A 16,520-nucleotide genomic window follows, 5' to 3' on the forward strand; every position below is an offset into this window, starting at 1 on the left:
TAGCTCCACTGCCTCTGATCCTTTTACACGAATTTATTTCTATACAATGTTCTAAAAACACCCCTTGTTTTGTACATGTTTTTTTCTTTTTGTCATTTGTAAATTGCTTTATAACAACTGGTTTCCTGATTTTTTGGTTTTTCTTCATTTTCTCTGAAATCTGCCATGATTTAAAAAAAAAAAAAAAAAAACAAAAGGAAATAATGCTATAGCCAGAGGGACAGGGTGGAAAAGAAAAACAAAGACAAAAAAATAAAAATCAAATATGAAAATTCTCAGAGATAATGCATTTATAAACACAGAAATGGTTACAACAAAGATGGCTGTGATGAGTGGGTATATATATATTTATATATAAATCCGTGTCCGGCAACTGACCGTGGCACTTAGGGAGTTAAGTCCAGTCCTTGTGTTTGCCCTGAACTCTCCCTTCTCTGCAACACCCCTGCTTTTGGGGTTTCATAGAGAACACAAAGCTCCCACAGCTCCTTGAGGTCTGGGATGGGGAGCCTGAGGGTACACGGCCTTGGTTGACAGAGAAGGGGGAGGCAGGCTCCAAGGAAAACCATAACCCACACTTCTAAGCCACCCTTGACCGCCTTGGGAATCTCTGGCCCCTTGGGGACCACATCTCAGCCCTTGCCCTCTTATAAATAAAGGGAGGTCTGATCCCCACCCAAACCTCCTTCCTCCAGTATTAGGTAGGAAGTGAAGTGAGACCATTTAGGGGAAGAAATGGCTCCCAAGGGTAGGGGCATGTGAGAAACCTCTGTTCTTCTGCAAGCAAGAACAGAACAGGAGGCTGGTTGGATTAGGGCTCCCTTCTCTCTGGTATCTGGGAGGGCCAGCCTCTAGCCTTCTATCAGCCCAAACTTTGAGGATGAGGAGGGTTAAGGAGAGGGTAAGTGCCTACAATGGACAAGTTTCTATGAGGTCATAGTAAATCCCTCCCTTGAGCACCAAACCCCAATTTTAAAAAGCTATGCTTGGGAGGGGAGGCTGCTGGATTATACTACCAGCTCAGTATTCCTTTGCCAGTCAGGAGGGCTGATGTTCCTTTTGAAGAGTCAGGAATAAAGATGGCATCTTGTGACAGAAGGCCATGCCTGAGGCCTAAGGAGTTGGAGCCAAGGCCTGTCAAGGAAGAACAGGACTTTTCCCACCAAGAGGAGTTGGAGAAAGAAGGGACCAGAACTTCTTTCCCCTCTTCCCAGTGGGTGGCAGCACAGGTCTCTAAGAGGTGGCCAGGTGCTCCACCTGGATGGTGCTGGTGGTGACAGTGAGGCAGATGTCCTTATGATGCTCCGCTGTCTTATAGGGGGTCAGGTCAAAGGAACACTGAGGTGGAGGGTTGGGATTACTGTCCCCACCACCTCCACCTTGGGGGGCTGCTCCAGGGGACTGGAAGTGTGGTGGCTGTGGCTGCTGCTGCTGCGATGCCTGGGAGGCCTGGGCCTGGGCTTGAGCTTGAGCCTGAGCTTGAGCCTGAGCTTGAGCTTGAGCCTGGGCCTGGGCCTGAGCCTGCGCCTGGGCCACTGCCGCTGCCGCTGCTGCCGCCTGCACTTGTTGCTGGAGATCAGGAGGGTTGTGTTTGCGCATATGTTTCATAAGGTATGTTTCCTGAAAGAGAAAATAAAAACAAGTTGAGGGATGAAAGAGAAGGAAAGAAGTGACTTGTAACTAGCATCCTGGGCTCTTACTATGTTTTAAATAGAGCATTATTTATACAGAGATGTTCTAAAGCCCTGGGTAAGTTCTCCCAAGTAGCCATTTTCAGTGTTCACTATTGGGTAGAATGTGCAGAGGGGCTTTTAGAAGTCCGCATGGGCATTCCATTGGCAGAGGAAAAAGCCGTCATTTTCTCAAAGATCTCTGAATGAAGTAACTTTACAACCTTTTTCTGGAGTCTAGTAGAAAACATCTGAAATCTTCCTCCCCAAAAAAATCTCACGTTGATTTATTTTGCTTTACACTTAAGAGAAACAGAAAATCTTCTTTTTTTTGTAAATCAATCTCTATGGACTTAGGGGATCAGGCATCCTCTAAATTCCTCAGATGTGGGTCTACTTAATTTCTGTTCTCTTTACTAATTCTGGTAAGTTGGAGCTAGGAAAGTGTGGTATTCACTGCAATAGATATGGCCTTTACCCAGAACATTGAGGTAAAGTGGACTGAAGTCTAACAAGGCTGTAGGGAAGGAAAGAGAAGAAACTGAGCACTCACCGATGTATATGCCCGACTACAGATAGTGCAGGTGTACACCTTGGCATGCTTCACTGTGTGTGTAGAGAGGTGCACCTCTAGTGAAGCTGCGTCTGTGTACGCCCGATGACAGTTGTGGCACTTGTAGGGTTTATCTTTGTTGTGCTGCCGCCTGTGGGACTGAGAAAATTGGAAGAAAATAAGATAAGTGCATTGTACTTTTCCTTCCAGCCTCCCTCACTTTTATGGAAAGGTCTGAGCTGGGTGTCAGGCCTCCTAGGTTCTCTTTCCATCTGAAACTAGTAGAAATTGCTTCAAATGGAACTTCAGGAGCTAGAGGCTAAGGGAGGAAGTATACCTCATGCAGCACATACCAAGACTCTGAAGGTTACAATGATGGCCTACGCCTGGTCCCACAGTCCAATGGTTCTCAAAGTGAGGTATGGGGATCTCTAGAGAACCCCAAGGCCTTTTCAGGGGGCCAACAAGGTCTAAATTATTTTCAAAATAATAGTAAGACAGTGTTTTCCCTTTTAACACATTTCAGAGATTACATGATATGTAATATTGCAATAGACTGAATATAGTAGATTTAAAAATCTAGCCATCTTCTATTAAGCCAGACATTAATAGTTTTATTATTATTTTAAAATGAATGAATAAATATTTTTCAAGCTTCTCAGTTTCAGTCTCTCTGTGGAAAGATATTACCTACATGAACAAAAGCTCTTTGGGTTCCTCAGTAATTTGTAAGAGTATAAAGGAGTCCTGAGAAAGTTTCAGATGTGCAGTACTAGTCAAATGGCACTCTGATCCCAAGCCTCAGACTCAAGGTTGTGTATGAAGGGTGGAGTATTTACCTGCAGATTGGAGAGCTGTGTGAAGGCTTTTTCACAGCCTGGATGTGCACATTTGTATGGTCTATCACCGGTATGGATTCTGCACAGGATGAAAAAAGAAGAAAGGGAAAGGAGTCAGCAGTGACACTCAGAGATGAGCTCCTTCACACACTTCCTCAAGGCCAATCCTTTCCTCCTAAGGGAGTACATCAGGTGGGTCTCCAGGAGGCACCAGCCTTAGATCCTCTCTGACATGGATCAGGCTGTAATGCCTGATTTCTGGTCACTACCTATACCACTTAGCTCAAGCTGGGCCTCCTTTTTGCTGGGGGGCAGGGGAACTGGTGGCTTAACACCAAAGTGACAGGCACCCCATGATTTGGCATAGAAGTCAAGTCCTACAGCAACTGTCCCTCATCAGTGTTCAAAGTCAAGGTAAACACAACGGTAAGGAAAAAGAAAATCACAACACTTCTTCCTTGATCCCCACCCTGCAGCCAGAAACCATCCTCTCAGCCTTGAGCATCACCAAGAGAAAGTTCTCGTGTCAAAGAAAAGCAGAGTAACAGTGTTATTAACACTCATGGAAACTATGAGGATTTTCCCAGTCCAGCCCCCACCAATGGCAGGAAATGCCTAGTTTGGTACCAATTTGACTTCTATCCCCAACACTACTGGGCCCTCCACTGAGATAAGGACTTGAGGGTGTCTCACATCTGCTCATCAGGGACTTCAGAACCATCTTGGTGATCAGGGGCTTTCCCAGACCTCTGAACTGAAATCTTGAAAACATCGTAGGACATATCTCCTCCTTGTGAGGAAAGCCTGACTCCTCTTCTCAAGCCAAGACATATGACCACATGAAAGTGGGATCATCACATCCACAAGAAGCCAGGTGAGAAGGCCTATGTATGGTGCAACTTGAGATACTGTCAAAGATCATCACTCTTCTAGTTGGCAGGTTCATTTCCTCCTAACCACTCCAGATTCATGGGACAAACAATGCGCATCCTGAAGAAGTATGAGCCTTTTCATTTTCTGTTTGCCGGTTTCCTGCGAATATTTAGTACATTTTCTCCCTCTACTCCTGGTATCCCTTGGAGGCTTGCTTGTTGGTTGTGGGTGTTACCAGGCTGGTATACAGCTAGTGTCTGACTGTATCTCCCATTCATAGTTGGTCCCCTAAGGGCTGGAGGCATGATCTTCTCCAATCAAATGCCTCTGCTTTGGCATCAAGGAGAAATTCTTGTGAGACATGTGCATGAGTGTTTTCAGAGAGGGAAATGAGGGAAAGAGTTGTCTCTGCTCCAGGTACATCTGCCTCCTATGTATCAGGGACTATTACAGTCATTTTATCTTCCCAGTGTAGCTCTCGCCCCACAAAGGCTCTCTCTTGGCATCCACTTGTGTCTCCATCGATGCTGCTTCATCTTCTTTCTCCCAGAGGCCAGTGATGTTCTCCTCCAGCCAGGTCTCTCCTCCAGCCAGTCTCTCCCCCGCCCCCCGCATGCGGGTTGCTGTATGTGTCCAGGGCGGGGTGGGAAGGGCATGCCAGCGGGGCGGGGGCAGTAGCCTGCCACTCTCCCTTACCGTGTGTGCTGCTGGAGGTGGGAGAGCTGGCGGAAGGCCTTCTGGCAGTAGGAACAGTTGTAAGGCTTGGCCCCCGAGTGGATACGGAGGTGCTGGGCCAGGTAGGAGGTGTTGGCGAAGGTCTTGGAGCAGTGCGGGCACTTGTGGGGCTTGATGGTCTCCGTATGCATCTTGGAGTGGATCCTGCCGGAGAGGAGAGGAAGGAAGGGGGGAGGAGGAAGCAGTTCGACACCACGGGCTCAGCTCTCTGCTGGGTGAAATGATGTTGCTTGACGGATGGAAGCACCCCCTCCTCCCTCCTCCCAAAGACTCTCCTGCCTGGATAGGCTAATGAAGAGGACACCCAGATCTAGGCTGTTGCTCATTTTTAGTCGGTGGCTAGAATGGCAGTGAGATGACGAATTGCTGCAACCCATGGCTCCTGGTAACCTTATTCAGTCTCATCAACCCTGGTTTTTTTTTCCCTAAGGTTATACACTCACCACAGATACCCTGCTTCCAAATAGTAATTTGAACAAAGACAAATACCAACTGTTCCCCATGGACCTGAAGTTGAACGCACACCTTGGCTCTGAACTGAAGCATATAGTAAAAGCAGGGCCTGCTCTGCAGAAGATTTCCAAACACAGACACAGAGAGAAACCACAACAATTGTTCCAGACTTTGGAAGTGGAGACCAGAATTTTCCAGGCCCCTCAAACTGCTAGGATATAGTTTATTTTTCAAGGTTAGTAATGGGAGAGAATTGAGGCTCCCTTCCAGAGGGCAAAGTTGAAAGAGAAAAGAGAAAAGAAGACATGTGGAGAGAGGAGTAGGCATTGGCAACATGGCCCTGGGGGGACAAGGAGGGCACAGCCAGGTAGTGGGGTAAAACTGAAAGCAGCCTTACCGGGTGTGCTGCTGAAGGTGGGAGAGCTGGCGGAAGGATTTCTCACAGAAGTTACAACTGTAGGGTTTAGCCCCTGAGTGTATTCGGATGTGCTGGGCCAGGTAGGAGCTGTTGGCGAAGGTCTTGGAACAATGTGGGCACTTGTGGGGCTTGGTCTCGGTGTGTGACTTGGAGTGGATCTGCATCTCCGACTTTGAGTAGAATGTCAGTGAGCACATCCGGCACCTGGCCAAGTGAGGGCAAGTGGTTAGAACCCTTCCAGCAAGGCAGCACTGCTGAACCCTCCCCTCCACTTCCAAAAGAAGCCAACCTATCTGATCTCTCTCCTACTCCAACTATATTGTGAGGCCCTTGAGAAAAGGATCTCTATTGTATTCATCTTTATAGCCTATACTTCTAACACAGTGTCCAGTACATTATAAATACTCAATAAATGTTTGCCGAATGACTGAACCCCTAAATATGCAAAAAACAAGAATTCAACCAGGTAAAACAGGAAAACCTTATTATGGGCTCTGGGCTGATGTAGATTTCACTGGTCCGAGAATATCCCCTAACTTTTATTATTATTTTTCTTCTGCCTATAACTTGATTTTAAACTTTTAAAGAACTCCTTTCTCATGTATAAAGTACATCCCTCAAGTATTCCTCAAGGCCCCAAGCTGGTCCTGGGGAACAATGGACGAGATTCCCTGGAAGGGCTTCTCTCCTGCCTCTAGATAATTTTCTTCTGTCAGATTTTCCCCAACTTCCTTTCTGGCAGTAATTCTTAGAGGGCCAGGGACTCGGGGTGTGTGGGGGGCGGGGGGGGGTGGATGTCACAATTCTTTGGAGGGGCTGTTCCAAACCACATATGTCTGGCCTCCACTCTGTATCTGGTATCTTCCATCCACCAGCCCTGCCTGCCTGCAACCTCCACCCCCTCCTTTGCAATCAAGTGAGAATCACTTTTGAGTGAGCCAAGGTTACTGCTAGGAGTGGGTTGTGTCCCTCAGGTATTTAGGAGAAAGGTTTGAGAAACACTATTTTCCATGATAAACCTTTCTTCTTTCCTAGCACATGGAGCCAATGCCAGCACTTTGGGTCGACAACAAGAGCATCTGAATGTACTTTCACTCATCACCCAAGTTGGTAAACTTTCTTCCTGCTCTGCCGCTGTCCAACAATGTCAAATAAGTAGGCCTCTGAGCAAGTTAAGCCACAACAATTCAGACTTTATCAGGTGAAAGCTATCCATATGTGAGTGGAACCTTGTCATTTTCCTAAACAACTCACCAGTGCACAACATGGGCTCGCAGAAAGGCAGCAGCCTGGAAACCAGGCAACTGGGGCAGGTCCCTCCTCTTTGGGTTCTCCCCAACTTATCTCTGTAAGAGGGGCTTGAGGAGGTATGGGGTGATGATTTTGACTTCTTTTTCTGATCTCATGAGAATTCTTAAGAGAATAACTGAGATCATGACTAAAACGCACACAGAGCTCCTCAGGAAAAAAAGATATCACTGTTAGTTGAGATATGGTCCCTATATTAATGTGTTTACTGAAATTCCAGTAAGTAATGCCGATTTCCATTTCTCTATTCACTTGATATGGTGAAGGAAATCTGACTGCCAGTTTACTAATTCTGACAGTTGTCTAGGATGCTCAATCATTGTATAGGAGGAGAGGAGATTCTGTTTATAGTTAGCATGGTCCCAAGGACACAGCCAATAGGGGTCTGGACACCTAGGTTCTACTCAGGGTTCAGTTACAGTCTTGTTATCAATCTAGACCTCAAACTTCTGGTCTGTAAAATGGAGAGAAACATCTGCCCCCTAAAGGGCTAGCAAACACCCAGGACTGTCAGGTAACGTAAGTGTTCTCTAATAATACACTTGTGTTAATGTCAACAGCATCAGTGCTGATGTGAAACCTCATGCTACTATATATTTCACTAGAAACTGGACACATTGTCACTTGGAGCACAACTGTAGTAATACTGCAAAATAATTTCACTTGGTTGTTAAAATTTTTCCAAGAGGTAGAAGACAACATTCGTTTGAACTCAAACAAAATCTCATCAGTGCGTGTGAGGTGTTTTTAAAGTGCAAACACACAAGTGCACCTTTAACATTAAAGTTAATTTTAAAAATAAAATAATCCCCTTCATCAAAGTTTCCAATTAGAGAAAGATCTGAGAAACTTAAATTCATTAATTATGGACTAGCCACGAAATGGGCAGTCTCAAGAGATACTAGGTACAGTCCTAATAATAATGATAAAAATAATTGCCATTTGTTGTTGCCTGCTCTTGCCAGACCCTTGTTAGGAACTTTACACTGTTTCTACCTCTCACAACAACGTGGCAACTATTATCTGTTTTACAGAAAGGCTCAGAAAGGTTAAGTAATATGCCAAAGGGCCATTATTTATCAATGCCATGATTCTAACCTAATTTAAGATTCCTGACACTGGAAGTATTCAGCAGAGGATGGACAAACACCTGCCAGGAAAGTCTAGAAGACTAAAGCTACAGAGAAGGGACTGGCTAGATGACCATCAAAGTGTTTCCAATTCTGAAATTCCATGAAGCCAAACAAAAAAGTTTTCTAATGTGAGATCTCGGATGGTTGCGAAGAAACTCAATTTAGGAGAAAGTTGTAGCACTAGCAGTCAGCAGGAGATAGAAAAGTCAGCACCTGGTATCACTTGGTACACAACTCCAGAGGGCACTGTTCACATTAAACACAAGAATGGTACCTTGGAGGCATGCAATGCAATGGCCTTGGTTACATTTACTTTGAATTATCATTCAATTTTTTTTTCCTAAGATGCTCAAAACAATTTCAAGTACTTTTATTTTTTCCTCAAAACATTTCCACAAGATACATGAGGGCTGTGATTGATCTTCCCATTTTATAGATGGCAACGAAGAGCTAGAGGGTATTAAGTTTACTTTCCCAGAGTAAAAGAACCCAATTTCCCCATACCCAGACAAATGCCACTGACCACAGGCATGGATGTGCTTTACTTATACATGAATGGAAATAGGGATTCTCTGTGACTAAAAAGATTCTTTTGGAACTTCAGTGTTCTGAATTTCTGAAGAAGTTCCATCTGTTCACCTAGAATATAATCTGTCCCCCTTAAATTTCAGAGTTCTCTTTAGTCACCTGGGTGTGGGGCCTTTCAAGGATTCCTAAAACATCGAGGGTAGAAAGAATCCTATCAGGGCTTCCTCCCAACTGTATTTTCACATTTCTTTCCACACACACAGTTTGGGAAGTCCAGAGAGAGGTTTAACGGAGGTCCAAAAGTTAAAAAATAAAACCCTGGCAGAGTCAGAGGACCCTGAACCACTGGAAGGGCTCCAGAAAATGTTAGAGAACCTTCCCACTTCTCCTACAACAAACTTTATATAGGTGACTCTCCACGTCACAGTGACCTCACTTGAAGCAAATACATAAAAATCCAGATTTCTACACAATAAATCAAAAAAGAATTTTCAGTTATGAAATAACACATAAAATAATCCCTTTACATGAATCAAACTTATCAAGTAGCTTTACAATATGATACGATGTAAACATTTTCCAGGAACGCTTTTATTGTATAAAGTATGTAAGGTGAAACCCAAAACAACCAAACCCGCTGCCACTGAGTCGATTCCGACTCATAGCGACCCTATAGGACAGAGTAGAACTGCCCCATAGGGCTTCCAAGGAGCAGCTGCTGGATTCGATCCGCCAACCTTTTGGTTACCAGCCGAGCTCTTAACCACTGCGCCATCATAAAGTGGGTATGCCTATAATAATAAAGCTGCAATGAACTTTCGGCTTATGAGCTGGAATCTTGCAGTGTTCAATACTTTCTGCATAGCAACGCTACACTCATTTTCATGTACAAAGAGGAATTTAAACAGTCTGTAGTCGTGGCTACCTTCCACTAGAACTGTACAATGTAAATAGAAATCAATGCTTATGATGACTATTTCTTATTTTTTTCTTTTAAAGTTCTCAACATTTCAAATCTTATCTGATATATACTCCCAACAAATGGGAGGCATAAACAGAATTCTCCCCATTTTACAGATGAGGAAGCTGAGGCCCAGAGAGGGGAAAAGGACTTGCCCAGGGTCACACAGCAAGTTCGTGGTGGAGCCGGGAACTGAATCCATGAGCCCAAGGCTCTGTCCATTTCCTGTGCCGCAGTTCCCTTCGCTCCTAAAATGGGAACAACATTGCCCATCTCGGTACACTAAGGACAGACCCAGTCTCCCAGCCATGCACATCTGCCCATCTGCATCAAAGCTGTGACAGCAGTTATCCCACTCTGTACACTGGGGGCAAACTCCCCAAACCCACTAGGGCCCTTGACAGGTCTCAAGGTGATTAAAAGATTTTCAACTTTCAAAGGGCAGGGAGTGTACTTATGTAATTACTTTCGTATAGTACCACATGCAAATAGACATATAATAATTTTTGGTAATGGACAACTTGGAGGAAGAAAGGATCAAAAGGACTTCCATGAATTAGAAAGTGAACAAACAGCCATTTTATCAACATGTATCCCAAAGGGAGTAGGGGGGAGGCATCCTATTCCTCCCACCTGTTTATGTAGACCCCTCCCATCATCCCAACCATGCAGGATCTGGCAGGCTCAGCGCTCAAATATGGCCCAAAAACCAGTAGATGGCACACAGGTTAAGGTTAGGTGTTTACCAGAAAGGTTTCTCAGAAAAATAGGAATGGAAAATGTAGAAAGCAAAAAAGAGCCGGACACAAACTCTCAAACCAAGTCTAAAGCCTTATTACAAGACAGAAACTCCACTCTGTCACTCAAAAATAAGTCAATGCTGACGACCCCCAAAACGGGGGTAAAAAAGGAAGGGTGAAATGGGTCTGCATCTTGGGGAAAGAGGCACCAGAAAGTGCTAGAAGCTCTGCCCTCCTATCCCATGACAGAACACCTGACATGCAAGTGGACCTGAGGTGGAAGGTGGTCAGAGTACGGAGCCTGATTTGGGGCAGGACGCAAAGGGGTAGGGGAAGCTGAGGCAGTGATCCTCACCCATCCTGCCCCCTGGCTCTGGCTCCTACCTGTAGGTCTTGCCGTCTTTCTGATGGTCATCATCATCCTCAGGGGAGAGGACATAAGGGTCATTCATCTCAGGAAGCCCTGATTCCAGCATCCGCTTCTTCTTTCGGCCTCGGGGGGCCTTAGGAGCCACACTGCCACCTCCACCACCACCTCCGCCTCCTTCCTCTGTTAGGGTTGATGCTACCTTCTTGGAGAGGTCAGGGACCACCTGCAGGGCTTGTGAGCCAGGGGGAAGAGCGGAGACAATCATGGGAGCCGAAATGGGGAAGGTCTGAGCTGATGAGGCTGTGGTCACAAGAGAGCCTGAGGGGGACGTGATTACCAAACCTGGACCTAGGATTGGGAGAAAAAGGAGATGGTGTTATGTTGCCCAGTCCTGATCCTGACCCTTATTTCATTTCACTTCCCCCAGACTATTGTCTAAGTAACCCCTCACCACCATCCCACAGCCCAAAGTATATAGGAAAGCCCAAACCCTGTAGAAAAATAATGGTCTCCTAGCCCTTGTCCCCACCCCCCGGTAACAGTGAGATTTACCCCTTGATTGACTCCCTTCTCTTCTCCACCTCTGAGAACAGGAGACTCCTTGATTCAGAGAAGGAAAGAATGTCACCTCCTCAAAGGCAGGGACCGCATCTTCTACTTCTTTGTATCCCCCACAATGCCTAGCACATTGCTAGGCACACAGTAGGCACTTAATAAAAATCTGATTGAGTAATCAAACACATATCCCACTCCCCATGTCCTTGGAGCCCTCCAGCCTGGGGTACTGATCACTGAAGATCAACACCTCAGATTGGAGAAGAGCAGAGTTGCTCACCAGGAGTCACCAGTCCTGCAGACGGCACAGGGACGACCGTGATATTCTGGGTAACGGACGCCTGGCTGTGTGGGGTCAGCTGGTCTGACTTGGATTCTGTGTCCATACTGATGCCTGAGGGCAGGGACACTGAGGCAGGCACTGTCAGCAAGGTGGGGTAGTGAGGTGGAGCCAGTCCACAGCCCTTCTCTGGCAACAGCTGATCTTTCATCTTATTGATGAACATTGTGTTCTCAATCTAAAAGAAAAGGAAGAGGGGGGAGCACCATCTTCACATTAGGACAGAGTCTGATTTTGTCTGTTCCCTAAGCATTTCTCATTGTTTGTTCTTCTCCTTAGAAATCAAGGAACTAGGAGTTAATTTCTTTGTGCTTCCAGAGAAGCCAAGACAGAAACACTATATAATTCTCAGAGATGTGGGACTCATGAAGCACAATGTGGTTTATCTTGCTTCAGTCTCCACAGTAATAGAACCTACTACTCAGAGTTGGAAAAATACACAATGGGGGAGGAGCAACAAAGTCAGCAAACACCACCTACCTGTCCCGAGACTGTGGGGATAGAAGGCCAGAAGTACGGGTTAGAATTGAAGTGAGATTCTTCCATTCTACCTGAAGGAAGAAACAGAGACCATAAAACACTCAGGAAGAAATCTGAAAAAGCTTAGCAATGGAGAAAAGATAGGTGAGGGGTTCTTGGTCTCTTCTCTGGCACCTGACCACAAGGCTAGGAATTAGCAGTCGAGATCTTAGGATCTAGCATATCATTAGTACCCTTAATCAAAGCCGCTCAGCACTACATCCTTCTCCACCCAGCAGATGCGGTACTAGTTAATGTTTGTGAAAGAACTTACACATATCTCATGTACCCACAGAATGTTTCCCATGCCCCAGAGAAGCAGAATCAGTATTACTTTCCTTTGCTGACAGAGAGAAAATGAGACCATGAGAGGGGAAGGGATGTGCCAAGGTCACACAAAGCAAAATCACTGACTTATCACTGTTCTGCTTTTCCTTAACCCCTCAAATTCGTCTTCCTTGAAATAAAAATTTCAAATGCTCCAAGCAACATGTCTGTAGTTCTACACAGCTTGACAAAGTTCTAGGCCAGAGCACAAAAGCCTTAAGGGAATTAAAGAACAAAGTTGGTAGGAATCAGAATCAAGGTATTTTTTGAGAACCAGCTGGTATCTGGTGAGTGTGCCCCACCAATCCCACCAAGGTCTAAGAACATCCATGGTGCTGTGTTGGGTCCCACACAAGCAAGGTGAGCAGTGAGAACCTAGGAGTTACCAGTTTAGAAAAGGATTCTGGCACCAGCAGTGGCAGCAGCAGCATCCCAGACGTCCACCTAAAGGGATTCAGAATAGGGACAACTGTGTATTCTCAAACGCTATGCTTCCAAGAACTCAATTTTTTTTTCTGTATGTGGATAATTAAGCTTTAAACTTTGGGAGATAACATACAAGAAAAGTAAACAATCGGGATCATACTGCAAGTCACAGATGGGTACAGAATCCAGGTATCCCACCACATAGTTTTCACACTCTGATCACTTCCCCTGTCAAGTCTTAATTGGCAGCATGCTGGTCAACAGCAGCTTCCCAAAATCCTGGACCAAGAAAGATCTAGCCTAGCAGGAGGCAGGTGAGGGGAGTATGATATTGGTGGAATAGAAAGGAGGAACAGCAAGAAATAAACATTATCACCATGCTGCTACTCTGAGCCAAGAGCAATGAGGTACAGGTGACTTATGGCCACATTAGACCCATAGAGGATGTGCTGGGAGCAGATAGAGGGGAGACTAGACACAGAAACTGGATTTAAAGCAATGATTAAGGGAATTGGGAAAGATCTTCAACAAAAGAGTTGAAGCAAAAAGGATATTAGTTTAAACGTAACCCTGTTTCTTATATTTTTTCCAGGAATCATATCACATTTTTTGCTCTATCAAATAGTACCCTTACTTCTTATAAAACCTATAAAGGGAGGCAGAAGTGAATCTCAGTCCACTTTTTCTTAAAAGGTAGCAAAGTAGAAGAGAAAAATGCACCGAATCTATGACTAAAACAGCTCAAAAATAAGTCTCAATATTAAATGACTGAGGATCAACCACAGGCAAATCCTGTTTCCTGAGTTATAAAATACAGTAAAACCAGACAGTATCCGACACAGGTGTTAACCTAACCCTTCCTGCACTACCTTTATAAAGGGGGCTCAGGTCCTCAGTGGACAACAGAATCAAAAAACAATCAGATCACAGTTTACAGGGATCCAATCTCACCAAGCTCCTTGGGAGGCAGAGATCATATCCTCTACATGTGTATCTCCCCATAGTACCTGACATAGGACTGAGTACCCCATAAGCAATTACGCCCTTAATGAACTGACCAACAGTGGAATCTATACATACAGATATTGAAAACAATGCTAGGAAATCAGACCTTAACCTGTAATCCCCAACTGTCTAACCTTTTAGCTGAGAGCAGTGAAACAGAGAAGAGTGGTGATGGATGGTGAGAATAACGTAGAGAGTTAGGCTACAGACTAAAAGAAAAGCATGCCTAACATATAAACCCCCTGCCCCCAGCCAAGGAAGTAACTGCATATGGATACGAAATTTTAGGAGGGAAGAACTGAGAGCCTGAAAATAAAAATGCCCCCAGACAGGATTCCTGTGAACAGGACCTCTCCCCACTAAAAATAAGATTTACATCCATTCACATCGTCCTACTGGTGAAGAAGCGTCTCTGAGGGAAATGTTCCCGTAAGCTCTTATAAAGGTGCACACAAAGTGATGTAGGGGACATATCATTACTGTCATCACTGTCATTAACACTTATTAAGGACTTATTCTGTACAAGGCACTGTTCTACACTTTACAGCTATTACATCATTTAATTCTTACACCAATTCTATGAGGTAGGTACTGCAATCCCCATTTTTTAGATGAGTCAAACCTGTGAAACAAACCTTAGCAGGGATCTGAACCTGGGCACCACAGAACAAGTTAGGGAAAGGGGTCCTACAAGGGACTAAAACCATACAACTCAAGTACACAACTCTGATGTTGGGGCATGATCCAGAAATTAAAATTTAGAATATTTCCAGGAACGGACTATATATTTTCCAGGTAGCTCTCAATAAATGTTTTCAGAATTGAAGACTTTAATAACAGTGAAACGGCAGATAGTTCTCATCATACTCTCTGTCCACATCCTGTGAAACCTGACTTGGCTGCCAGGATAACCAATTTTAGAATAAAACCTGTATTAAAAAACCAGACTGGAGAGGAGGTTAAATAAAAGGCCTCTCCACTTACCTCAAGGAGCCCTGGTGGTACAGTGGTTAAAGCGCTCAGCTGTTAACCAAAGGTCAGTGGTTTGAACCCCCAGCTGCTCCGCAGGAGAAAGAAGTGGCAAACTGCTTCCGTTAAGATTTACAGCCTTGGAAACCTTACGGGGCAGTTCTACTCTGTCCTATAGAGTTGCTATGAGTCAGAATCAACTTGACAGCAATGGGTTTTTTTTTTTTTTGGTTTGTTTCACTTACTTGGATACAGCCTATGGTTCTGATTTGGTTCTTTCTGTTGAGAATATACAGAGCGAAAACATATAGCAATTCAAGTTTCTACATGTACAATTCAGTGACATCTGATGTGGTTCTTAAGAGAACAAAGCTGAAGATCAGAACCACAGTGGGTCCTGGGACAAGATAATAAATGTGCCCTGTGGGCTTCTGATAAATATCTCAGCCCAATGTGGGGGTACATGGAGAATACTGCTAACCCAACTATAAGCAATGTTTGCCTGCAAAATGTCACCTCAGAAATGCTCAACCATTGTTTTATTGATAAGATGGATTTAAATCTCTGTACCCCTGGAATGAGATCAGTTGGAGAGCCAAGAATGAAGTCTGTTGCTGGAATACAATGCAAATGGTGCCCCTTGCGGCTGTGTAACAGGGTGTCCCTGGTGCCAGATCACACCAATATCTATTTACTGCCCATTTACCTCTTACCCTCTTATTCTCTACCTTTCATGGAGGAAATCTCATTAAACCACCCCAACATCCAAGCAGGCACATATCAACATTCTTACAACCTTAAGCCAGATCAAACCTGTTGCCACCGAGTTGATTCCAACTCACAGTGACCTTCCAGGACAGAGTAAAACTTACAATTCTAAGAAACCTACTAATACTATAGTGAAACCCCGTCTCTACACAGAAAGTGCCAGTTGTGGTGATTATGCCAAAATATTTTTTTTAAAAAAAGAATTGATTTACCCTAGACTGGGAAAAAAGAGAAAGGCTTTTATTATAACACCAAACAATAGGAAAGAAAGAAAAACTTGATAGAACGAACAATGCTGGCAGATTGAAAATCTGGATTCTAATTTCAACTTTATTACTGCACCAAGCCTCAACTGTTCTCTTAATAAGATGGAAAGATTACCTTTTCTTTAAGAGATTTAAGGAACTATATATTCTCTTCTCTAATCACAGAATAAATCTCGGAAGCACTGAGGAGGTGGAGGAAGAGGCAATATTAAGTAACATCCATGATACACATCGTAAGACTTGAACTCTTGGACCAGCACTTTGTCCATCTGACCACATCCTTCCACAGTGCTAGCAACCATCCAAGGGTAATGATGTCATTGCCTCCAGCATGTGGTTTTGGTAGGCATGGTGAAGACCACCACCTCTTTCCCAGTAGCTATCACTACTATTTATCTATTGTTGTTCTTGTGCAGCATGATTTTCATTTCTCAAAAAAATAACATTCTCTTAATACAATCAACCATTAGAAAATCTCAAAACACTTGCACCAACCAAATTTAGTAGCTAGAGAATGGACCTAAGAATCAAGACTTTTGGATTCTAATTCTAGGTCCTACATCAGTGGATGACTTGGATAGTTTCCACTAAGTTTCTATTTGGGCAGAGGATGGAAGGGAATGAAGCCCTTATAGAAAGTTTACAAGGCATACGGTGATGGGAGAGAGGTAGCACAAAAAGAAAAAATTTCTCAAACTGCTCTTGAAAGTAAGAGAGGTAAAGAGAAATACTTCCACTGTGATGAGAACTATTAGTGAAAATTA

General features: G+C 44.3%; 1 protein-coding gene across 2 annotated transcripts; it reads right to left on the reverse strand.

The window, feature by feature from the left end:
• Nucleotides 1-348: 348 nt before the first annotated feature.
• On the reverse strand, nucleotides 349-14,829 carry ZNF384 (zinc finger protein 384). Of its 2 annotated transcripts, XM_004387216.2 has the most exons (9): nucleotides 11,957-14,829; nucleotides 11,417-11,654; nucleotides 11,134-11,181; nucleotides 10,596-10,929; nucleotides 5,521-5,745; nucleotides 4,632-4,814; nucleotides 3,063-3,141; nucleotides 2,224-2,382; nucleotides 349-1,620 (listed from the first exon to the last, which is right to left on the reverse strand). In XM_004387216.2, the coding sequence occupies exons 1-9, from the start codon at nucleotides 12,020-12,022 to the stop codon at nucleotides 1,234-1,236; spliced, it is 1,719 nt and encodes a 572-aa protein (XP_004387273.1). In that variant the 5' UTR covers nucleotides 12,023-14,829; the 3' UTR covers nucleotides 349-1,233. The 2 variants fall into 2 exon arrangements, with proteins under 2 accessions (XP_004387273.1, XP_004387274.1); XM_004387217.2 differs by lacking the exon at nucleotides 4,632-4,814.
• Between the last annotated feature and the right edge of the window lie 1,691 nt (nucleotides 14,830-16,520).

Source organism: Trichechus manatus, unplaced genomic scaffold (assembly GCF_000243295.1).
Source record: "Trichechus manatus latirostris isolate Lorelei unplaced genomic scaffold, TriManLat1.0 scaffold00182, whole genome shotgun sequence".
NCBI lineage: Eukaryota > Metazoa > Chordata > Mammalia > Sirenia > Trichechidae > Trichechus > Trichechus manatus.

Bases quoted from the DNA above. Each gene is read 5' to 3' on its own strand.
- ZNF384 (XM_004387216.2), bottom strand. From the start codon at position 12,022: ATGGAAGAATCTCACTTCAATTCTAACCCGTACTTCTGGCCTTCTATC. The intron at 5,746-10,595 runs GTAGGAGCCAGA...TCACTTGGCCAG, and splicing joins AAAGACGGCAAGACCTACAG to GTGCCGGATGTGCTCACTGA. The intron at 1,621-2,223 runs GTGAGTGCTCAG...TTTCTCTTTCAG, and splicing joins GTAGTCGGGCATATACATCG to GAAACATACCTTATGAAACA.